The sequence below is a fragment of the Oryctolagus cuniculus genome, chromosome 4, assembly GCF_964237555.1.
Source record: "Oryctolagus cuniculus chromosome 4, mOryCun1.1, whole genome shotgun sequence".
NCBI lineage: Eukaryota > Metazoa > Chordata > Mammalia > Lagomorpha > Leporidae > Oryctolagus > Oryctolagus cuniculus.
The window spans coordinates 34,462,858-34,488,884 of NC_091435.1; the positions used below are offsets into that span (position 1 = coordinate 34,462,858).

The 26,027-nt window shown below is 38.8% G+C and overlaps 1 protein-coding gene and 1 pseudogene across 27 annotated transcripts in view; both read left to right on the top strand.

Moving 5' to 3' along the window:
* The window catches only part of ROBO2 (roundabout guidance receptor 2), a 1,427,252-nt gene that overhangs the window by 824,721 nt on the left and 576,504 nt on the right, over positions 1-26,027 (top strand). For 26 of the 27 annotated variants that reach the window (XM_070071923.1, XM_070071922.1, XM_051859424.2 and 23 more), the window contains exon 2: positions 24,730-25,056. In XM_070071923.1, coding sequence (XP_069928024.1) covers positions 24,730-25,056 — 327 coding nt within the window. Of the gene's footprint in view, positions 1-21,485; positions 21,623-24,729; positions 25,057-26,027 lie in introns of those variants that run through there. The other variant, XM_051859432.2, reaches the window with a different exon arrangement.
* Positions 18,331-18,431, top strand: LOC127483050 (U6 spliceosomal RNA; annotated as a pseudogene).

The window sequence follows — 26,027 nt, forward strand, 5'->3', positions numbered from 1 at the left end:
CTATGACTGTAAAGTGAGTTAAAAATATGTTATCGCAGAAATTAAAGAAAAAAGGAAGATGTAGGGAGGGAGAGAATACAGTGATATTCTTAGAATTATATCTGAATTACGTAAAATCTGTTCTCTTTATATTAATAAAAATTAAAATGTTTGAAAACAGTTTAAAAATCTCAGTCACTTTTCATTATCTTATATTTTTATTTACAATGAGCCACCATCTTTTCCTAATTTTTTACTCTAATATGTTATTTAGAAATCTCATTCTTTTATCTTGTTTTGATAACTATTTGACACGTTTTTCTTGTGGCTTTTTTATTATCCTAATTTTGTCTTTTAAAGACTTTAATTTTGGGGGCTGAAGATGCGGCATAGTAGGCTAAGCCTCTGCCTGCTGGCACCCCATATGGGTGCTGGTTCATGACCTGGCTGTTCTTCTGATCCAGCTCCCTGCTAATGGCCTGGGAAAGCAGTGGAAGATGACCCAAGTGCTTGGGCCCCTGCACCCATGTGGGAGACCTAGAAGAATCTCCTAGCTCCTGGCTTCAGATCAGCCCAGCTCTGGCCACTGCAGCCATTTGGGGGGTGAACCAGTGGATGGAAGATCTTTCTGTCACTCCCTTTCTCTGTCTGTATCTCTACCTCTCAAATAAATAAAATCTTAGAGTTAAAATTTTTAAAGTTTTTTTAGGCAGTGTCAGAATGTGTGTGTGTGTGTGTGTGTGTGTGTGCGCGCGCACGCACGTGTGGGGAGAGAGAGCGAGCAAGCGAGCGCAATCTTACTGTTTCACTACCCAGATGGCTTCAATGGCTAGGGATGGACCAGGCCCCTGGAACTCCATCCAGTTTCCCACATGGGTGACAGGGGCCCAAGTACCTGGGCCATCCTCTGCTGCCTTCCCAGGTAAACTAGTAGGGAGCTGGGTTAGAACTGAAGCAGGCAGGACTTAAAAAGGCACTGCAGGTGGCAACTTAACCTGCTGTGCCACAATGCTGTCCCCGACTTCAATTTTTTGAAATTAAGAGTGAGTGTTAAATTATCAACTGGCTTTTCCAGTCTTGTCTAGATTTTCAAAAGTTTGATTCTTCAGACTAGCATCTGGTCCTCTTTTTAAAATAAACATGGCCTGGAATGGATAGTCTTTGGGGGAACTGGTGGTTCAATCAAGAACAGGTTCATCTGTGAACGTTCTAGAATCTACCAATTTCTATTTTTATTTTCTTTTTGAGGATAAGATTTTGAAAGTATAAATTTAGTGTATGTTCTCTCTGATATGTGAAGCTAAAAATTTTAACTCCCTAGAAGAGAGTTGACTAGTTGTTACTAAAGCTAGGAATAGTGGTTACCAGAGTTAAGGAGTAGAAGGGATGAACAGAGAAGAGGAAGTTCTCTTATTCTAAAGCACAATACGGTGACTATATCTTATAACAATTTGTTATATACTTTCAAAGTGCTAGAAGAAGGGAGTTCAAAGGCTCCAAATAGGACGAAATGATAAATGTTCAAGGATTTGGAAGTGTTAATTAATCTGATTGGATCGCTATGTGTTCTACACATGTATTCATTTATTACAATGTACCCCATAAATATATACAATTGTATGTTGATTAAAATTAAAAAAGGAAAATGGATTGTTAATCAGTACTTTCACAATTCTAAGTCACTTTTATGGGCCTCCTCAGCATTCAACGAGGTACATGGCCGCTCTGTTCCCAGTGTTTTACTGCTCAGAGGGGACAAAGGTTTAATCAAAGTGGAGAGCCTGGGAGTCTGAACTCTAGGAGGTTGGGACTCCTTCCTCCTACCTTCCTCCTATGACACTGCTGTGTGGTATATAGTATTACAATAAGTGTCTAAGTAATTAATAAAGTTAATATCATTGAGGTCACTGGTGAATGGTCAATTAAAAGTAGTTTATAGACTATATTTTTTTTGCACTCAAATAACTAGCCCTCCTTATGTTATGGGCATAGTGTCTTTTTTTTTTTTTTTTTTTTTTTTTTTTTGACAGGCAGAGTTAGAGACAGGGAGAAAGGTCTTCCTTTTCCATTGGTTCACCCCCCAAATGGCCGCTACTGCCGGTGCGCTAGGGCCGGCACACTGCGCTGATCCGAAGCCAGGAGCCAGGTGTTTCCTCCTGGTCTCCCTTGCAGGTACAGGGACCCAAGCACTTGGGCTATCCTCCACTGCACTCCCAGGCCACAGCAGAGAGCTGGCCTGGAAGAGGAGCAACTGGGACAGAATCTGGCGCCCCAACTGGGACTAGAACCCAGGTGCCGTCGCCACAGAAGGAGGATTAGCCTATTGAGCAGTGGCGCCGGCCGGGCATAGTGTCTTAATTTGTATTCTGAGTTCTTGCCCCCACAGAGATCAGAATTCAAAGTAGTGGCATACATAGAGTGCACAAGTGAGAACTGAGTTTATTTCAAAGAAAGAGTAGGCCGCACTGAAAGATACCCATCATAAGTGGGTTGGAGAGTTGCTTGTGAGTAGAGTGGGAGGAGCCAGAGGAGGACCCGTAAGCATGGTCCAGAAGCCAAGAGCTCTCACAGGGTTCAGTTTTTTATGAGATAGAGGATGGTGCCTTAATTGAATATGCAAATAGGTTGGAGTTTAAGGTGTGTGAGGCTTTTTGTGAGTTTCACGGAGCCTCCACAAGGAACTTAACTTCCCCCGTAGCTAACTTCCCCCATATAAATTGCAATACCTCAAATCATGATATTTTACGGCTTAGTTTGCTTTAATTATTGAAAAGTAAAAGATCATTGAGAAAATAATAGCTACTCTTTAGCTACTGAATGGTTAATGCACATCAGACATATTTGAGAACTCATAGCACAAAGACAAAACTATGTCAGCTGATATCCTATGTCTGACACTTAGGTTTTCTTCAGACACTTTGTCCCAGGCCAGGCAGTCAATAATACTAATTTATTTTTTTTCATATAATGAGGTAAGAAGCATTCTCATAATAGCATTTTATACCAAGGAAGCAAGGACCTTGGTGATTTTCCCACAACTATCCAACTCCTATTTCTGGATCTCAAATTTGAGGTCAGAGTCCACATTCTTCAACATTGATAAAATATTTTGGCATTCAAAGGCATGATTTTTAATGTCTGATCTTGTGACATGCTTCAAATGGGTAGGGAAAAGCAGATAAACTTTTCAGTCCATTTTACAGATGAAATAACTGAGGCCCAGGAATGTGTGTTAGCAGCAAATGCGAGGACCAGTGTGGCCCAAGGGTAGTTAGCCTTCCTCACCGAGCACCGTGTGCCACTCGTGTCTTAGCCTGAGCTAGATAGAGGTCACTGCCTGCCACCGCTCCACAGTTTCCAGTTGCCCACAGCTCCGATTTCTTCAGCTGAGTCTCTGCGGCTGTCTTGCACACCTAGAGACACCGCCACCCACAGATTCTGTCTTCTCTATCATACTCTAGTCACAATTGTAGCAATAGATTCTCCATTCAGTTGTTTGAATCCATCCCTCATTGTTCTCTGCTCTGCATTATGAAGGCATCTTGCCATTCTTCCATGTTGTCATGAGACTGACTTACATAAGCACTGTTCATTCTAAGACACACTATGTTCTACATTTAGTGGATTTCGTGGCTAATTTTTGAAGATTTTCTAACAGCAAAAGTTTAACTGAGATCAATTTCTCATGTGGCCACATCAAATATTTTAAGATTCCTATTTTTGGTGTCTCTAAATTAAAAAAAGCCACGAAGCAATTAAAAATATTATAAAGACATACTGTACAAAGCCATTCTGAAAACAATTAAAAATATTATGAAGACATACTGTATAAGAATTATGGCTATAAATTGATAAGAGCCATCTTATAAATCTCCTGAGAAAAACAGTTTACATTTGTATTTGTCTTGCTTTGTCCTGAGTAGTTTATTTACTAATTTTTCCTAATTACCGTGCTTCCAGAATGCTGTTTATTCCACAGGTAGTGCTGTCCAGTGTGCTCATAGGGGGACATTCAATCTGTGACCCCAATTATAGGTCACAGTGCAACTTCCTTGGGTGTGAATGTCAGTGCTGGCCTGGGGCCTCATTGTTTATATCACCTACGCTCCGGTGAATTCATTGGTGCACAGTTCTGAAATTCAGAAGCCAACTGGAAGAAAATGTGAGTTAGCCAAGACTGGGTCTCCATCAGACTTTGTGGTTATTAACCAGACTCCTCTCGTGGCGTAGAGTGCAGAGGGTAGCTTTTTAGATGAGAACTGGATGATGTTCTCACTCTGTGTGTGTTAACCTAAACAAATGACAGATTGAATTGTAAAGCTCACTTGACAAATGAGCACATTTTGCTCTTGGACTGTAGTTTTCTTCCCTTGGCTTTTGTGTCCCGTGTTTCTGCTCAAGCAGTGTTATGCAAATGAACCAATTAATGGCAGATAAAATGGTCTTCCCACCTTGCAGTGTTGGTAACTGGACGGGCGACACTTTAAGTCACGTACCTATTCAGCAGCTTCTATGGGCCACTGCGAGGGTCTGATTAGCTTGACTGTGGAAGACAATCGCCGAGGCATCTGCTCGGTTAATTTTGAGAGAAAATTTACCAGATGGAGGCTGAAGATTTAAGTGATTAGAAGGTAGTAGATTGGAATACAAATTGGATTAAAAGAAATTAGATTGATATAAATCGAATTGAGTCACAACAGTTTGTGTTGTTGGTACCAAGGGCCAGTGGATTATGGGAGAAGCAGATGCTCCAATGAGATAGGAATGAATGTGGCTGTGACAGTCCATCTGCGAAGGTCTGCGGATCGAGTACATCCCTAATCTCTCTCTCCATTTATCAATGCCATAATGTTAATTAGGACTTCATTCATTAAGTTACTTACAGGAGAAAAAAATCTCACCCCTAGCCCCTCTCCGCTTGAGAATTTGTTATTCTGCCAAGAACTGGAAAGCTCTTTTCAGCTGAGCTAGCTACAGTTGACGGTGGGGTGGACCTGGGTCCTTACCCTCATGCATACACCTGCCTTTGGCGTGCATCTAGGATGCTTGGAAATATTTGCTCATGTATTTCTCTTTACAAATATGCAATAATTTTGAGCCTTGGACTAATGTCTAGTACAGCTCCACCAAAAAAAGAATGGATACGTTAAACTAAAATATCATTTTACCTTTTAGACTTTCTACTTTTATAATCACCGGGGTTACAGATTTTAAGAGCTCAACTGTTTGTCGTGCACATTAACTGGCAGATTCTTCCTTGTGGGAAAGAAGTGAGAACAATTTTGTTCTTAGGATTTTGTAAGTGTATTTGTACTTGTGTGTGTGTGTGTGTGTTTGCTGTCTACATATAGCTTATTCTTTTATGGAAACTCCCAGGTTACAGACACTATCATATATTTTTATGTATACAGCATGTGACCCTGATTGTCAAAGGAAAAATTGAAATGAAAAGCGAAACATCCATTTTTATATTTGTGTTTGTATTGGGAATATGATTCTTTGAAACCCAAGAGTCATTGACACGGAAGCCTCATTATTACACCTTTGACAGTGACATTCAGCACAAAGAAGGTCTGTCTTGGATCCCATCCAGGAGAACCGAGCCAGTGGAGATCCGTAGGTGATCTCACCTCTAAGGCAGCCTGAGACCGTGGACTCGGAAGATAGCCAGGCAGAAATGCCCCTGAGTATTATTAATAATCAGACAAATAGAACCTCTGCAGACTACAGCGATGAGATGGGCAAGACTGCAGTATGGCATTCTGTGATACAAGAAGCATGGTGTTAAAGGTTGTGCCAAGTCCTTCAGAAACAATCATGCTCGCAAACGTTCGCCATCCGCCAGTGCCTAAGCTGCAAGTATTTCTGCTTTTGTTCTGTGAAAAAAGGCGGTGGCTTGTGCAAACGCATATTAAGTGTTGTCAAACTTTGCATTTATTCAAGGAAATTCTATGGCTCATGAGCTCTTCCCACAAGGTGCTCAGTGTAGGAATACTATCCGTCTATTTCACACTCAACTGATTGGGGGTTTTGGTGCAAACTCCCAGGTCTCTAACACTCAGGTGGTTTTGTAATCACTCTTACCACTTGTGAAAAAAATTTGTTGCTTTTAAAATCCCTACTTGGGGAGGTGGGGGTGGGAGAGAGGTTGCAGGCATTGTGGTATAGCAGGTGAAGCCATATGCAGTGCTGGCATCCCATGTGGACGCTGGTTTGAGTCTGGATTGCTCCACTTTCTATCCAGCTCCTTGCTAATGGCCTGGGAAAAGCAGCAAAAGATGGCCCCGGTGCTTGGGCCCCTCCCACACAAGTGGGAGACCCTGACGAAGTTCCTAACTTCTGGGTACAGCCTGGCCAGCCCTGGCTATTGTGGCCATCTGGGGAGTGAACCAGCAGATGAAAGATCTCTCTTTTTGTGTTTCTCCCCCCCCACCCCGACTTTGACTCTGACTTTCAGATAAATCAATAATTCTTCCAAAAAAAAAAAAAAAAATCCCTACTTTTTCTATTTCAAGAATTACCAGCCATGTAAGAATCAAGACTGACCCTAAGGTTTTCTGAATCCAGAATCTATGCACATTCTCTGCTTAGGCCCTTTATTTACCATTATATGTGGCTCATTTATTTATCCAATTGTACACTCATACCCCTTAGTTGATCAGAATGAGTGTATCAAGCTAGAATGAAAGTGGAGGGAGGGGGGAGGCTAACATATAAGTCTGTAAAGCAGCAGTACTCATCATAGTTAAGAATAATCACAGAAAATTGGTCTTTTGCTCTTGTGGGAGTGACTGTCACCTAAGATAATTAGGTATTCAGGGGTCAGTCCCTTGATTCTGTTTTGACACTTCAGGTTCCAACCCAATTGTTAGTTGTCTGATTGGTGGTGGTTGACTTCCTTAAGAAGCATCAATACGTGAAGGTGGTGCTGATTGAACCTGGCCAAGTCACGCCCTGTGCTCTTGTTCATGCCTTTGTTTCTATGCCTGGTCACTGGGTGTTTACTATCTTTTTGAGCCGCACTGAGAATAATTAATGTGATCACTTGCTTGCAAACCAATGACAACAGGAATACAGGCTCTTCCTTTGCTGATTGTGGACAGAGTTAAAACAGTTGATATATTTTCCCTGTGAAATGTGTTTTCATTCTTTGTGATTGTGCATGTGTGTGTGCACATGGGAGCATGTAGGGTCAAATTCTGCATAGCAGTCATGTAAACAATGAGGCTGGTGAATACATGTCAATTACATGGGTGCTATTACACTTTTTTTTTTAAATTATTTGCTAATGAACTTAGCAAGAATGCTTAGAGATTGTATTAAGGCCCCTGTTTGATAGGTGATAGTTCTTTATTTATATTAAAACTACTCAGAAGTCAAATGGTGAAAAAAAAAAGAAAAAGCAGCCAGATTGTATCAACACTTGCACTGTGTCTCGGGATTCTTATCAGAGGCAGTTGACCCACGGTCTTGATTTCAATATGGGCAATTTAAATAAATATATCAGGCACAAGTTACCTCAAACAGAAGGTTCTGCATCTCATTTTCCCCCTGCTGTCGATGTGTGTATTTTTTCATATTTTCATTGAATGCAGAAAACGAGAAATACTGCCAAATTTTGATACAGTGAGTGATACTCCAGTAGCTTTCATTATAAATCAGTGTCACAAGGGCATCATGGCAGCAGGAGGAAATGCTGTCCAAAGAAATACTCAGTCTTGGCATGGTGGTTGCGGGCTGTGTGTACCATCAGAAGACACACAAGGCAATTTGCTTAATCCTTGCTGCATAACCTAGATTTACGGAAGTCCAATTTGTAACTCAGCTAGCCAGATAAATGGATTTCTTGTGGACAATGATGTGAGAATTTAGATCATCCCATGAATGCTTGAGAAGATATGATTGGCTTATATACTCCTTTGTTTCAAGAAAAGCTATACCTAGTTGTCCTAAAATCCTTATATATTTTGCTAGAAATAGATGAGGAAAAGGAACGAACGCATTTGGAAGGGAGAAATTCTGAGGCTTTTGGAATCATAACAATACAAAGTTGAACCGAGAGAAATGGTGACTGTGGAACTGAGACAGACAGATGTGGAGGAGGAAGGAAGAAGCCACAGCAACCTCTGCCTCAATGGATATCAAAGAAATGGAAGAGTTAAGTGATACAAATAGGCTTTCAGCTTTAGGAACCTGAAGACAGAAGAAAGTGATGTCTGCAAGAAAGAGGAGTGAGGTCTGGGAGGAGGGAAGTGGTGAGGGATCCAGTTTGAGATACTTTGTAGCACCTGGAGTGATGACTGGGGCCTTCTGTTGGGCACTGAAACAATACCTATGACTTTCATTAACCGAAGACACTCAACTAGTGATTTTGACTGTTGTCTTCAGAGGGAGAACACCCGACAGGGAGAGGGAATGAGCTTTCTGTGGGAAGCATTGAAGGGAAGAGACAAGGCAAAAACACACACACTCTGAAAGGCATGAGATACTCGTTTGGAAATTATTAGACTGGATTTTAACTTTTAGTTCAATAGTTGACATACAACTCAAGGAATTTTACATTTGTGTTTTCTAGTATTTATGATGGAAATTTACAACACAATTTAACTGCTAACAATGCTCTGTTTTGTAAAAAAAAAAAAAATGTCTACAGCAGTGTATATAGTTAAAAAAAATGTTAAACCCAAAGCATAGTGTTTATTACCTCCTTTGAGAGCAAGATACCTGCATGGAATATGAAGCAAACATCATTAACTCGTTTACAATTTATACACTTTACATTTTCTCTCAGATTTTTTTCTTTGCTGCTTGTTTATCAAATACAAGTTGTCAGAGTTTGATGTATTGAATACTTGACTGTAAAAGGAACTTCTTGCATTTTAAAACACCACGTTCTTCTATGCTATTGTTATTCTTGTCTTTCACAATTACCATACTGCTATACATTTTTATTCCCCCTCCTGTCAGCGTTATTATTTTCTTTTCCTTTCAGCATAATCCAGAATAATTTTGTGTGTTCCAGTCCTTTTGCTATGTGGCAAGAAAGCGTTGCCTTTTGAGAGTGGCTAGAAGGAGGTTAATTCCATGTCCACATGGTAATAACCTGGGGAAACCTGGTGATGATCGCTTTCATTTGATCCCCCATCTGATAAGGCTTCAAAAGAAATGGACTGAGTGGAAAATAATGTTTTTCATAAGTTTTCGAGAAGGTGCAGATGTTTTTGAGAGATCCAAGGAAGTGATGCTCATATATTTTAGTGAAACATAATTCAAGCAGAAAAAGCACATTTTAAACCATTTATAGCATTCCCATTTACTGCTATTCTCCATTCAGCAGAAAACTAAGCTCTTTTTTTCCTGTATACACAGCATCTTTTAACTGAAAGCTACACTCAGTATTTTTGTTGCAGCAGTGATGTTATCTGGTGGTCATTTTACTCTGAAACAAAAGACATCTCTTGAAAAAATGTAGTTTTATTAACTTGCCCACTTTTAAAAGACATCATAGATATCACAGACAAAAATGAAGAGAAACTAGATATCTGAAGGAGAACAGCTAATGATTTGGGTAACTCATATTCCTTATCTGCTCGAGTCACTCCAATTTGCCATTGAAATTTTACCAGCCATTTGGGTAGCCTTGTCGATGTCATATCACAATCACCACGATTTACCAAAGAAAAGTAGAAGGAAACTTACTTTTAAAAATGAAATTTATATTAATTTTTAACTGCAATGTATAAGATAAGGGCAAAATTCACTCAGAATGTATCCATGGGATCCTGAAAATTTGAAGACAGCATTTATTCTAAGCTATTTACAGCCAATTAAATATGGGTTCCTTTTCAGCCTACTTTGTGTTAGAGCACTTGTCTACGGTGTTTAGAAGTGAACACTTTCCTCTCTTGTACAAAGGGAAAGTGAATTCAGGTGTGTATTCTACAAATCCCTCAGCAGAAACGTGATGCTATTGCCTCCATGGAGTTTGGTCAACTGTGAAAACCTATTCATTCTGAGTGTGATAGTCAACGACAAAGCAATAAGTACAAGTTGTATTCAACTACCTTTATAAACCTTCTTTGCTCCCTGTGTACAGCTTCAGAAAAGAATTCCAAGAAAGAAAATTAAATCTAATATGACTGCTCCTACCATGCAGGAGAAAAGCCTTTCTTTTCATCTTTAAGATCACTACACTCATCTGTGACTTGGATATTTTCTAGCCTTATTTTAATGATGAACAATCTAATATAATAGTAATCTGTAGATTTCAAGGAAAAGTATATTGGTTAAAAGGGAGAAAATGATTTTGTTTTGAGCCCCCCCCCCCCTTTGTATCAGAGAATAACAACTCTGACTCTGCTCTTTTTAAGATTTATTTGAAGGTTAGAGATACAAAGAGAGAACGGGAGAGAGAGACAGAGAGCGAGGGAGCTGGATTGGAAATGGAGCAACTGGGACTCAAACCAGAGCCAATATGGGATACCAGCATTGCAGGCAGAGGCTTAACTTTGTATACATGCCATAGCACCAGCCCCCTTGACTACCCCTTAAAGCTACTAATATGGAGTAATTACAGTCAATATTTTGATAATATTCCTGCTCCTGGCATGACATTTACCTTACGTCATGTTATTGTCACGTCACAAATTTTCATTTGCTATTCTTTAATCCCCTTTAAATTTGTAATGAAAAGGCAAATGAAAAACACATATAGATACTTCCTATGTATTTATTGTGCCATGATATCAAAATGTTTATTAGGTTCTATAAACACTGGCACTTTTTACTATTTCTTTTTGCTGTTTTAAAGAATTATTTATTGATCTTTGAAAGGCAGTGTGACAGAGTGCTAAGGAGAGATAAGATCTAACTTCTGTCTGCTGGCTCTGTTGACAAAATACCTGCAGTAGTCAATGCTAGGCCAGGTGAAAGCCAAGAGCCAAGAACTGCATCCAGGTCTCCCACATGGGTGGCAGGAGCCCAGCTACTTGGGCCATCATCTGTTGCCTCCCAGGGACATTATTAGGAAGATAAATCGGAAGTTCACAATAGCCAGTACTTGAATCAGGCATTTGGTTATGGGATGTGGGTGTCCCAAGTGGTGGCTTTCCTTGCTGCACCACAATGCATGCCCTCTTATTAAGAATTTCAATACAATATTTTAGAGGAGCTAAACAAGTGATTAGGCATCAATATTTAATTAAATTTCTATGAATGTAATTTAGAAGTTATTTCCTCAACGTGCCTAGACAATGATGCCTCTTACTAAAGTCCTATGTAACCAATTTGTCAGGAAATGTGATAGAAGTGTTTAGATGTGATAGGCTTTTTATAGGAAATTTTTTTGCGAGGCAGGAAGTGAAAGGTAGAGAGAGGTCTCCCATCTGCTGGTTCACCAACAAAATGCTTGCCATAGCTGGGACTGGACCAGGCCAAAGCTGGGAGCTAAGAACTCAATCCAAGTCTCCCATGTGGGTGAGAGGAACACAATTCATTGTCAATCAGTCTGGAGTCAGGTGCCAGGGTTGGGTAATGAACCCATGTGCTCTGATTCAGATACCTTCACTGTCATCTTAACTGCTAAGCCAAACACCCAGTACTGATTAGATTTTTTTCATCAAAAGGTAACTACTCGTAGCTCCATTGTTGGAATAACAGAAGTGATATGTTTATCCGTGCATTTATATAACATTGAACACCGTATATTTCTAGCACTACAACTTAATATGGCAAAACTGAGTAAGGTGCAGAGCTATGAGAAACTCAGACCCTTGGGGTGGGTATTTGGCATAGTGGTTAAGATACTGTTTAGACAGCTTGCATTCCATATTGGAGGGCTTGCTGATGTGTGTTCTTGTCTCTGCTATGCTCTCCGCTCCAGTTTCTTGTTAATACATATCCTGGGGGTGGGGGTGGGGGAGGGAAGCAGCAGGTGATGACTCCAGTGGTTCGGTCCCACCCACGTGGGAGACCTGGATTGAGTTCCTGGCATCTGGTTTCAGCCTGCCTAAGCCTCATCTGCTGCAGGCATTTGGAGAGTGAACCCATGGATGAGAGATCTCTGTCTCTCTATGTGCCTTTCAAATAAGTAAGTAAATGAGAATTTAAGAAGCTTAGACCCTTCAGATACAGATAAAGTCCTTTAATTTGCTCCACAGGAACAGGCAGCAGCAAAAAATCAGAGATAAGCAGAAACTATTTTGAATATTCTCTGTTGTCAAAAATGGCCCAGACCTTGTAGAATGGTGGTGCATTGTCTTCATGGGGTCATAGACTCCTTTCAGTATAATGATAGAGCCTATACTAAAAACAGATTATGCATTATCATAATGCTAATAATAGTAACATTTTCTTAGTGCTTATTGTATGTTCAGCACACGAAGGAATCTCATTCTGTGTTTCCAGCCGTGTTATTGGATTGATACTGCTATACTTTATAGATAAGGGAGTCGTTTTATGGAGAGGGTAAGAAACTTGCTTGAGTTCATACTCCTCTCCAGCATTTGACTAAGCAATTTCGAGTCAGACTCCCCGGACTGATGGAGAATCTATATTAACTCTCAAAGATATGCCTTATCATTTCCTAGGAAAGTTCAGGCACATAAACACAATTTTGCATACAATTTCTGAGGTATCGTCCCTTACTTCCTCTCTTCATAAGGCAATCCATGGTTTCAGAACCATGATAAAGAAGATAATGGAGTGGTGCTGTGAGAATCAAGGTAGCCCTACTTGCTCAATAGTTGACTGCTGATTAGAAGTGAACAAGCCTGGATTCAGTCATTGTGTGTGTCACTTGTAAATGATGTGATTAATGCCCTTGACACATGACACTTTTAATTTGTTTTGGTAGTGAATTGGCCATTATTCCTTTAACAGACTACTTGGATTGTACTAATAATTTCAATACCCTCAATATGCTATTTAGCAAAAGAGCTTTGCCTAGAATTTTAACTAGGGTCATTGAGCCTTTCTTTAATTTTATAACACCACATTTTGGATCAGAGGAAAATATGTCAGGAGTTTTAGGCAAATTTATCAGAAGTTAAACATTTAACAAAGCTTAGCACATGTGTTAAAGTCTCAGTGTAGATGGGAACGCTGTTTTCTAGACATTGACACTGGGGCCTTTGGCATCTACAATTACTAAGATGAATGCCACTGCTGCTGAATTTTTGGAATATGTGAACAGACCTTAAGAAGAATAGAAGGCCAAATGTTATCACTCGATCAGGAATTTGTGTAAGTAGTCTGCCATTTTCTGGAGACTTGTTCATAGACTCCACCAAATAAATGTCATATGGCTTTTAGAAAATGATACATTATTAAACAATTCAATGAGTTGGGAGATTGTTTCATTGCATCATCGTTTGTAAAACCAAATAGAACTTTAAACCATATCAAAGTATTATGACTATGATAATATGAAGTTAAATTTCAAAGATACCATTCCAGGAATAGCGATTGTTTTTGTTACTGTGAAGCAAATCTACATAACCCATGAAAACCTCTGATTTGGTGGCAAATCACCCTTTAAAGAATGCCTTCAACCATGGAAGACGTAGCAAATTGATTTGAAATAGTATTGGATGAATGTCCAGGTTAATACATTCTCTCCTCACTGAATTGTTGTGAAATGAATTTATAAACTAGGGAATTAATTTGATATTGCTTAGAAGGAAAATCACCCCTAAAAATTACCGGGAAAGTTCTCAGTAGTTTCAGACTCTGTTTTCAATGTTCTGTGTATGTTCCCATCCATGTGCCCCTGGATTCGTTAGCCTTCAGCTCCTGATCTGACTTCAGAAGCCAGTCCTGCGTTTTCCCTGGAGGCTGGAGCTTTGTCACCAGGGCACACCAGTTCAGGGAACATCAGTGACTCAGTGCCTTGGATAAGGGTGGCAAGAAAATAGAATATTTTCAGAAGCCATGAAGCTCACTTGATGAAGGCACTTGAATAACATAGAGCAGTACAGAAAAACAGAGGGAAGACTATTGCAGTGCTAATGTTTTCAGTAATTTCCATTAACAATAGAAAGTTAAAAGTGTGAAGAATAATTGTGAAATTCAGAGGAAAGTTTTGTGACTCTGTCTTAGTTACCTTCTCCTAAAATTATAACCAGTAATCCTGAATCAGGAAGGGAATTTTGAAGACCTGTGAAGATTTATTTGCAGTATTGGATCAAACATTTTCTTTTAGCAATCCATATTTGCCAGTTGGTGTTTAGTTAAAATCGTTTAAAGAGCAGTGCATTTATTGGCAATCTGATAAGTTTCATAGAAATTGAAGAATAAATTCCAGGAGTTACCTAGCTGCTTAATGTCTTTTAGAGGCTGGTGCTGTGGCATAGTGGGTAAAGCCGCCACCTACAGTGCCAGCATCCATATGCCGTCTACTCCTCTTCCAATCCAGCTCTTTGCTCTGGCCTGAGAAAGCAGTGGAAGATGGCCCAAGTCCTTGGGCTCTTACACTCACGTGGGAGACCTTGGAAGAAGGTTCCTGGTTCCTGGCTTTGGATTAGCTCAGCTCCAGTTGTTGCGGCCATTTGGGGAGTGAACCAGTGGATGGAAAACCTCTCTGTTTCTCCCTCTCACTGTGTGTAACTCTACCTCTCAAATAAGTCAATAAAAATCTTAAAAAAAAAAAAAAGAAGTCTTTTAGGGGCTGGCACTGTGGCACAGTGGGTTAAAGCCCCAGCCTGAGTGCCAGCATCCCATATGAGCACCAGTTCGAGTCCTGGCTGCTCCACTTCCAATCCAGCTCTCTGCTATGGCCTGGGAAAGGAGTAGAAGATGGCCCAAGTCCTTAGACCCCTGCACCTGCATGGGAGACCCAAAAGAAGCTCCTGACTCTGGCAGTTGCAGCCAATTGGGGAGTAAACCAGCGGATGGAAAACCTCTCTCTCTCTCTCTCTGTAACTCTGCCTTTCAAATAAATAGAATAATTCTTTAAAAAAAAAAAAGTCTTTTAATTCATTCCCTTTTTGGAGGTGTGTTGATACCTGCCACTTCTGCCAGCTGGCACAAAACTTTGAAGAGCAACCTTTATGAAAGTATAGTTTATTTTTATTAAAAGTATGAGCATTAATCTAAAATGTGTACCATTAAAAATTTTACTTTACTCTATATTCACAGATTTAAATTGCTATTAATTATCTTTTCTTTGAGATGTGTCCTTTATTACATCTATGATGTGACTTAAAGAGAGCCTTAAAGAGTGAAAGGGTATACGGAGTTAGTAGCAACTTACTTTCCCATCTGCCTCAGTTTTCTGATGATGAAATACTACTAATAATTTTTTTTATTCAGAAATAAAAAAAATCAACTCCTGTCATTTGGTGCTACATGGATGGTAGTGGAGGACATTATGTTAAATGAAATAAGCCAGGTGTAGAAAGAGAAATACCACATATTCTTTCTCATGTGAGGAAGATGTGAGAAAAGATAGTAGAGAGAATAGTTATTACCAGAGGCTGGGAGGGTTAGGGAAGAAAGCGAATTTAGTGAAGTTGGGTAATGGATACCCACATAAAATTACATGAGAGGAATAAATACTATGTTCAATAGCATAGCAGAGTGACTACAATTTCCAGTAGTCTATTGTATGTTTCATAAATGCCTAGAAGAAAGGAGTTTGATTATTCTCAACTAAAATAAATAATTGTTTAAGGAGATGGAAACACTCATTATTCTGATTTAGTTCATTACGTAATACATGCAAGTAAGGAGTTATCACATAGATCACCATAAACATGTACAAGTATGTGAATAAAGGTGGGTGATTGCTAAAGGTCTTATAACTAATCATACAATGGTTTAGGAAAAAAACAACAATGCAAAGAGCAAAAAGTAACTGAATCTATTGCTTAGGACTTTCTATTTCAGAATTCCCAAATATGAGTCAGAAGGAGGGATGATGGAAGAAAAGTCACCATGAAAACTAGGCTTGGACCCATGTTCAAAACTGAGAGAGAAACTTCAGTTCATGGATAATCTACTTTTTCCCTCATTCCAAAAATGGGGCCCTGGGAGGAGATGATCTTTTGTACTTTAGTTTTATGTCTGTTGAATCTTGGAAACTAAGTAATAGGGACCTGCTGAATGCTGTCTTGTACAACCAGATTTCAGGATCAGGGCAGTCTTTTGAGTTTGACAAGAATCCTCTTTTACCCATATGAATTCCCTTTCATAATCTTAATGTTTTGGGGCTAGGACATGGAAAAGCTATGTTTACATTTATAATAAGTAGTACTTCTAGGCCTTAATTTTTATGTCCTTTCTAATTTGAACATACTTTTGGTAACATTACACTGCTGTGCTTCTGAAAATTTGGGAGTTTTATAAATTTGTTTAGGCCATTGGCAAATCAGAAAATCTCTTGAGAATGTTTCAACAATACTCAAATAAGTTTTCCAAATGTTGACCTTCTCACCACATCTAATCACATTGTAGGAGTTATAGGAAAATCCAAATAGTGATCTCATAGCCCTTTCCTGTTCTTCCTTCTTGATAAGAAGTGTACACAGGAATTTCATAATCATAAGGAATTCAATGATGGGAAACTTGTAGAGACAGACTTGATGGAGTGATGAGTCCTCCCTTAACTCCACTCTGTTTAAAATTGTCTTAGCTTACTGATACCATGGACAGCATTTGCCGAGCCCTGACACAGGTTTCTTTTAGTGGAGGAAATTTTGAGAAAGATTTTGTTGACAAAAGGGAAAGCAGTAACAACTTTTAATTATTTTGAAATCTAATGATAAGCTCTCAGCCTGGTGTAGGTTAATCTACCAACCAGTAAAACATCAAGAAAAATGACCCTCGGGAAAGAGAAACTCTTGTCAATGTGTCTAGAGTTTTACCAGCTACATTTCAGAAAGAATATTTGTAATAGTTTACAGAAAGGGGGGGAAAAAGCTGTAGTAAATGTTTATTACCTACCATGGTAATCTCTCTCTATATTTTAATCTTGTAACCCAACTGGTGATACATTGTTATTTTATTTATGCCTGGTGTAAGTCTGATTCATTAGTTAATAACGATATTGATAAACTATAGTACTACAAAGTGCTTCCTCTTACTGTGGGATGTTAGGGAGTCTTTAGCTCTTTATATAGTACCTTTGTATGTCTTAAACTAGTACATGATAATGTCACACAGTCTCTCTGGGTGCTTTTAGGAATGGAGCAATCAGAATCTTCTGGAATTAATTTGACTAGGATAACTTATGGAGAAATATTTATTTAAAAATACCTACTTTATTATGAACTGGGATGCACTGTTACATACCGTTTTGAGAAATAAAAGCAGGCCCTGCATAGAGGTTTTGCTGAAGAAAGTGTTCTTTACATTTTGTCTCTGACTTGTTAAGGAATTTTTTTTTTATTTGATAGGTAGAGTTATAGACAGAGAGTGAGAGAGAGAGAAAGGTCTCCCTTCTGTTGGTTCACTCCCCCAAATGGCCGCTATGGCTGGCGCTGTGCCGATCCGAAGCCAGGAGCCAGGAGCTTCCTCCTGGTCTCCCATGCGGGTGCAGGCGCCCAAGCACTTGGGCCATCCTCCAGTGCCCTCCCGGGCCACAGCAGAGAGCTGGACTGGAAGAGGAGCAACCAGGACTAGAACTGGTGCCCATATGGGATGCCGGTGCCGCAGGCGGAGGATTAACCAAGTGAGCCAGGGCGCCGACCCCATGTTAAGGATTTTTTATGCCATCAGAGAAGTCTGAAATGTATTGCTTGACTTGTGGAGAAACTGATAGTTGATAGGGCTATCTAATTTGGGAATGAAAGGTAAATCTTAGTTTAAGGAAATGCTATCTTCCAATTGAGCCATGAAGCAGGAGCATGTCACTTTGAAACACATGAACTGAAATCAACAAGTGTCCTTCTAGGTGCCTTAGCCTCCTTTATTATATTATGTAATTGAAATCACTTCCTGAAAACCAAAGTTTTGTGGCACTCCCTGCAGATGAATGATTATTGGCCCAACAAAACTGCATGTAACTGTGTTCATGAATTATGACTTACACTGCAACTTAAAAAATTTGAAGTGCTAATAAACCATTCGGCATTTTGAAAATTAAATATTTTACCAAAAGTCATTACAAAGTCATTGTTTGAGGATCCCTGAGAAGCAGAAATAATCCATTATGTAAATGTGAGTGCTTAGAACATTATTCAAAGATGCATCTGCATCCGGCTGACTAATTTGATGTTGCTGTGGAATGCCTACATCTAGCCAAGTCCAAGTGCATGATGATCTCTGGAGAACATGCTAGAATGCAGCTTTGTTTCTGATGCAACCTGTTCAATATGAAGACTAAGAAGTCATATTAAAGAGAAACAAATCCCAGTGCTTTGACAGCATAGATATTAAACTTGGAACAATGCAGAGATTAGTATGGCCCTTGGGCAAGGATGACAGTACAAATTTGTGAAGTGTTCTATATTTTAAAAAAAAAAAGTGACAGGCAATTCTGACATAGTCTGAGAATCATACTTTAAGAAGCACAGAAGATGGTTTCTTCTTAAATTATAATTAGTGGCATTCATTTAATACATTTTACAGAAATCAACATTAAAAGTGGGGTTTGGGGGATTAGCCTAGATACTTTGTACTTTTCCATTTGTTTTTAGAGAAGTGTGGCACATTCTGGATTAAAGATACTGAGTTTTAATTCTACCTTAATTAACTGTTCTAGAGAAGTCATGTGATTATTTCATAGCTTACTTTCTTCGGCAATCAAAATAAGCATTTGAGTGCCATCTTTAGTGTCCTTTAATTTCCATTACTTTTCTTTTATAATAGATAAGAAAAGTTGAATAAAATGTTTTTAATTAAAAGTTGACCAATTCCAATTAATACTTGAATGTAAAAAGATGCCAAGCTTTTTTGTTTTTTGTTTTTTTTTTGCTATCACCTGCAAGTGAAGTTAGAAATTGTAGTTTTTCTGAGACATTGTTCTACCTGTTCGTATTGGGGTCCTGATTATCATTGCATGTTTGATATTAATATTACCATCAAAGTAGTTCTTTATTGGAAACTTGGAGTAAAGGGTTTTGCGATCCTAATAAAATACATATAAATTGAAATGAGTTTAGCATTGGAATGTCATTGAACAGGTGCTCTATAGTAGGGATGGCAAATTTTTTTGTGTAAAAACTTAGATAAGGATCTCAGACTTTCTAAGCGCCAGAAGATCTCTCTTAAGCTCCTCTTCCTCTGTTTCCTCTTCCTATCCTCCGCTGCCTTCCTTTTTCTTCTTTGCTCAATTTTCTTTCTTTGTCCTCCTCCTTTACTTTTTCTAAAAATATTAGAAATCTAAAAATACTCTTAGCTCAGTCCCAGGCCAAAACTAGTTAGAGCTGTAGCAGTACGTCTCAGAATTCAGTGTGCACACACATCCCTGGTATGGAGTGAGTCTTGTTAAAACTCAGAAGCGGATTTCACAGGTCTTGGGGTGAACCTCAGAGCCTGCATTTCTAACTGTATTTGGGTGAAATGGGTGTTGCAAGTTGGGAACCACTCTTTAACCATCAAAACTTTTCAGGTTCAACTGTCTTATGGCACTCTCTGTGATGAATAGCCCTCTCTTCTTCTTCTTTTTTTTTTTTAACTTTTATTTAATGAATATAAATTTCCAAAGTACAGAATATGGATTACAATGGCTTCCCCCCCATAACGTCCCTCCCACCCGCAACCCTCCCCTTATCCACTCCCTCTCCCCTTCCATTCATATCAAGATTCATTTTCGATTCTCTTTATATACAGAAGATCAGATTAGCATACATTAAGTAAAGATTTCAACAGTTTGCTCCCACACAGAAACATAAAGTGAAAAATACTGTTTGAGTACTACTTATAGCATTAAATCTCAATGTACAGCACACTAAGGACAAAGATCCTCCATGAGGAGTAAGTGCACAGTGACTCCTGTTGTTGACTTAACAAATTGACACTCTTGTTTATGGCCTCAGTAATCACCCTAGGCTCTTGTCATGAGCTGCCAAGGCTATGGAAGCCCCCTGAGTTCACTGACTCTGATAATTTTTAGACAAGGCCATGGTCAAAGTGGAAGTTCTCCCTTCAGAGAAAGGTACCTCCTTCTTTGATGACCCATTCTTTCCACTGGGATCTCAATCGTGGAGATCTTTCATTTAGGTTTTTTTTTTCCCCCCAGAGTGTCTTGGAATAGCCCTCTCTTCTGCTTGGAGTTTGAATCCCCCAATGAATTCGACTGACAACTCAGCTTTGTGTTTTTTGACCAAATAATGGAATTAATTTGAACAATTTTGTAGAATTCCCGGTAGTTTAGTGGCCCCCTGATAATTTTAAAGGCCTAGACCTCTTTGGACATTTTCTGAAAGCTATTCCACCTCCCTTCCCATTCCACCTCCCCTCCTACACAAAAAATAAATTTCAAAGAATTCATAGACTGACATAAGGCTTATCCATTGGCTCCCATCCTAAACATCACTGTGTAATATCTAAATTTAAGGAGGTACAGAATTAATTCCCATGTTTTTACTAGCATTTTAAAATTTAGATTGCAGCTGTATTTTTGTACACCTATATATGTTTTTCTATCTATCTGGGTGGTGAGACCTTTCAGTTTTATTTTATACATTAATTAGCTCTTATAGGCCTGATGATGACATTTCACAATCTTTATAGTTAAAAATGAACTGCTGTTAGGAATGAACACACATTTACTTGGTCGTGGTGCTTTTTCCTTGTTACCTTTTAAAAACTTTATTGATAATAATTCATACTACAAAATTAACCTCTTTAAAGTACATAATATAGTAGTTATTATATCAACAGAGTTGTGCAACCATCACTGCCGCCAGTTGTATTTTCATCACTCCCTAAAGAAATCCCATCCTCTTTAGCAGTAACTTCCCAATTCTCTTTCTCCCTCCAAGCCGTTTCCATTCTCCAGTCGTAGGCATCCACCAGTCCACTTTTTATCTCTATTCTAGACATTTTGTAGAATTGGAATCATAAAACAAGTGGCAATTTTGACTGCTTTTGTCTTCAATGTTCTTTCATGTTGTTGCATATATTAGTATTTTATCCCTTTTTATCACCAAGTAATATTCCATTATATGGGTATATCTCATTTCATGTGTCTTCATCATGGACATTTTATTCAGTAGATGGACTTTTGGAATTTTTCTACTTTTATGAACACTGAATAATATTGCTTGAACATTCTTGTAAAAATTTTGTGTGAATATATGATTTCATTCTCTTGAGGATATAAATAGAATTGCTGGATCAGAAGATAACTATTTTGAGAAACCTCCAGATTGCATGCCAGTGTGACTGTCTAGCATTCTTGGAGGCTTTCAGTTTCTCCATATACCCTGACAATATTTGTTATTTAAGTGAAAATCAGTGTGGTTTTTGATTTGCATTTTTCTAATAGCTAATGATACTGAGCATCTTCAATTCTTTTTTTTTATTTATTTGAAAGAAGGAGGTAGAGATTGAGGCTGAGACAGACAAAGATTTTCTGTTTGCTGGTTCACTGCCTTAAATGCCCACAAGAGCCAAAGCTGGACCTGGCAACTCAATCGCAGTCTGCTGTTGTGAGTGACAGGGACCCAACTTCTTGCGTGATGCTCTACTGGCTCTCAGGGTACGCATTAATTAGCAGGAAGCTGGAAATGGGAGCCCGCACTTATACCCATGCACTCTAATATGGGATGTTGGCATCCCAAGTAGCATCTTATCTGCTTTGCTAACTCATCCTGTTGTTAAGTGTCTTTTAATGTGTTTATTGATTGCCTAACTCCTTTGTCTATTAAAATCCTTTATCCATTGAAAAATTTTGTGTGTAATTGATTATTGAGTTCTTTATTCTAAATATGAGATTACATCAAGACATTTGTGGAAATTGGAATTAAAGATGAGTTTCTTTTGGTGCAAAGAATTTTTGAAATCTATGCATTTTTTTGGTAGTATTAATTTTCCATGAACATTTTGGAGACATTTCTTTGCCTGGATTACAGAAATTTTTGTACTGTAACAAGGTTACCTTTAATTCTGTTTGCCATACTCTCATATATAAGGACAATTATCTGAGTGCTTATTGCGTGTGCGTGTTTTTCTTTTTTTTAAGTTGATTTCCATGTATTTGAAAGACTAAGAGAGAAAGAGAGGGAGATCTTCCATCTGCTGTTTCACTTTGGAAATGCGTGTAATAGCCAGGCCTGAGGAAGGTAGAAGCCAGGAGCCTAGAACTCCGTCCTGGCCTTTATGTAGGTGGCAGGGGCCCATGCACTGTAGCCATCATCTGCTGTCACTCAGGAGGCATTAGCTGGAAGCTGGTTTGAAAGCAGAGTAGCCAGGATTTGAATGGTTCTCTGAAATAGGATGTGAGCATCACAAGTGGTTGCTTAACGGCTGTGCAACAATGCTGCCCCCTAAATCTTACTGCTAAATTGTTTATGTACTTTGTCTCTTTCTCTTCTAAGGCTCTTATTTTACAGTTTATTTAATGAATATTAGTGCATTTCAAGTATCATTTTGTCCTTATCCAGGCCCACTTCCAAAGCAGGTAGGGTACTATAAGATGTAATGAGCAGCACCTGAGTTGCATGGGACATTGATATCCTTCCCTTTTGTAATGAAGCAATTGCTTTTTTTCAGTAGAGCAATGTAGATCACTCATCTGGAGATTAGACAGGAATGAGACGGATATCTAAATCAGATAGCCGTTCCATGAAAGGTGACATATAACTCAGGATGGATTTCAGGATGGAGTTCTGTGGTGTGTTCAGACCTCTGCATTTGAGAATACCACATTTCAGAACATGATGAGCCACTCATGTGTAAATAACTTCGGAATATGTTTTATGATGTCTTTTAAAAACAGTGGTTACTTTCTATAAGCTGTAAATTCATCCTGGTTTAGGGACCCAGTGCATATGATCTGTCACCTCCATGACTATGACGCTCACTGTGAGTGCCCATCATTGTGCTTTGGTTCACTTCTGTTCATTTGAAAATGTTGACCTTTGTACCGCAGATGACTCTCTGGCTTCGGCACCTAACACTTACAATGTGGTTTTTTTTTTTTTTTTTTTTTTTTTTTTTTTTTTTTTTTTGCATCAGAAGAGATTAAAAAATGGAAGTTGGCAACATTTAAAAGTTAATCATCAGAAAAGAGAAGATTCGTTCACAAGAAAATTAACTTCCTTTTATTAAATTAAAATAGCATTTTCAATTAGTAGTGAAAGTGAACTGAAGTAACATAGAGGAGTAAATATTACTGCTGTTTATTGAGCAGAAATGTGCTAATATTAGTTGATTGGTTTGGAAATTGGAAGACATTCTTGTTCTGCTCATCATCCTGCCCCCAGTCAAGGGGATTTTTCATAGCAGTGTTTGCCAGGGTATTTCCAGAAATAATGAGCACTGATACTGTAATATGTTGCTTTGGATATTTTTAACTTATAAATGGAATTTTGATCTTGGGATACAAACAGGCTCTTCTCTCCCCATATCTTATACCCTTCATGGGCCTCACTTTCTTTGCAATCACATGAAAGTCATTGCTCCCTGTCAGGCTTCCTCACAATATGGTGTGAATCTGAATCCTGTCGAACATTTGTATTATGATATGCTTTAGGGCTCCCTCTATTTTCCTATCTTCAGCACTGTTTCTCCAAATTAGATTCTTTTTAATCTTCTCTTGATCCATTTAAGGTCCTCTCAGCTGTCTTTTTGTCTCTATTGCTATACATCCTGTGTATTGCGAGCCAAAATTTCTTGTAATACAGATAGCGGTGTCAGCACCTCGTCAAAACTCTTGGAGTCTTACAGCATGAAGGCTCCACTCCTCAGCGTGGTATTGAAGTGCTTGGATACCAGACCAGTCTCAGGCCCTGAGACTCCCTTGCACCTGTACCACAGGAGCTTCCTCCCTGACTATGGGTGACCATGCACCTATTATTTCTCTGCCCTTTTGCTCATGACGTCCTTGCAGTCTCAGTGCCTCTCCCTCAGTTGCTGTCTTTTCATTTTCTTCATGTCCACTCACATGCCACCTTTTTGGGTAGAAGCCTTTTACGGTGAAGGTAGAGTTCACTTTTTCTTTTTCTTTTTTTTTTTTGTTATAATGCGTATTTTATAACTCTTTGTGGCACTCATTGCATTTTAACATAGTGACTTATACTTTGACCTACACCTTGGTTCAAATTCCATCTCCAATGCTTATTTCTTCTGCATTCCTGGCGACACAGATCTGATATCCTAAGCTTTGTCTTCATCTATTGTGTTGGGATGATACATGTACATAGTTTGCAGGTCTTTTACACTGTATAACACAATGCCAGCTTGGTAAGTGGAATCTATGTTTGTTTTCTGAGTTCTTGCCTACTAGACTTTATTCCTCAGTAGATAGTAAGCACTTTGAAGGTAGGAAATTAGTCTCATGCATCTTGGTATCCATCCCAATACGTTGGTCCCAGAAGAAAATCTCTTTTACTTTGGCTTGACATGATTCATGGAACATGCTAAACTCCTGTGAATTAACATATTAATGCGTTGCTATGATGCATCATTCCACAGAGAAGTTGGAATGGCTTATGGGGTGCACAAAAAAGAAAATAAGATATAAATTAAATTAATAGCATTCAATTAAATAACTGAAGCACATCGTTTCTCCGTTAGAAACCAAAGTGAAACAGAAGGTGTAGATAAGGAAATGTTAACGCTTGTCTTCATTCTGTCCTGTTGCAGGATCTCGTCTTCGCCAGGAAGACTTTCCCCCACGGATCGTGGAACACCCTTCAGATGTCATCGTCTCTAAGGGCGAGCCCACCACTCTGAACTGTAAGGCGGAGGGCCGACCAACACCCACCATTGAGTGGTACAAGGATGGGGAGCGCGTGGAGACAGACAAAGATGATCCCCGATCCCATAGGATGCTTCTGCCCAGTGGATCGTTATTCTTCTTGCGCATCGTGCATGGACGCAGAAGTAAACCCGATGAAGGAAGTTACGTGTGTGTTGCAAGGAACTATCTCGGCGAAGCAGTGAGTCGAAATGCATCTCTGGAAGTGGCATGTAAGTCAGATCCTCGTTTGCATGCTTGCTTTTATTTACTTGTAGTAGGCTTTTATTCTCACAGATACTTCACATGGAGAGACAAAAAAGCATGCTGCCCAGTCTTACTCTGCCCTTTCTGAGGCAATCTGGTCAAACTAAGGTCAAGCTACGTGTTGCAGCCAATCTGTTGATATTAAATTAATGTGAGGATTATGTTAAATTAAAGCAGGACGACAATGATGCTGTTCATATTTAAAATTTGAATTATTAATGAGAGATATAATCAAGTATTAAAGTTTGATGTTAAATGAAAATATGTGTAGCTCATCTTCACATACAAGGGATGAATTTAATATTGTACTTCTCTCTGACACTTATTTATATATAAATAACAGTATGTGACAATTGTGTGTGTGTATGTGTTGCGTAATTTGCTTGTAAAGCTTTTATCACACAACCATAAAAAGAACCTATTCTCTTATTCTTTAGATTATTTTCATTCTTCCCTCCTAGATGAATTCAGGAATTATTTCCCCAGACATGAAGGGTTGACTATACCAGTGGCAATAGCCATTCCTTTATTTATTTATTTTTTTTTTCGGTGGTAAAACTTAGAAGAGATCTGCTTTCTGTGAGGACAGAGTGTTGACACTTACGAGAGTTTCTCATTTGTACTCAGTCCTAGAAATCGGCAATAGCTAACCGTGTGCCCTGATTGTGGTGGTTTTCATCGACTCATTTACTAATTGGATATCCAAATAGCAATGGTACATCAAGATATCAGTGTGTTGCATCTGTTTGAACTTTGGCTCCATATATCCATGGATTGTTTCTAGAACAAATATAAAATATGATATTTTTTTCTGATGGATAGGTGAAGATTTGGGATCATAATTTAATCATACAATGCTGGTTGTAAATTATCTATTTTGAGGATATATTCTATCTGGAGTGAATTGTAAACATAGTTAATAATTTCATTTGTACCT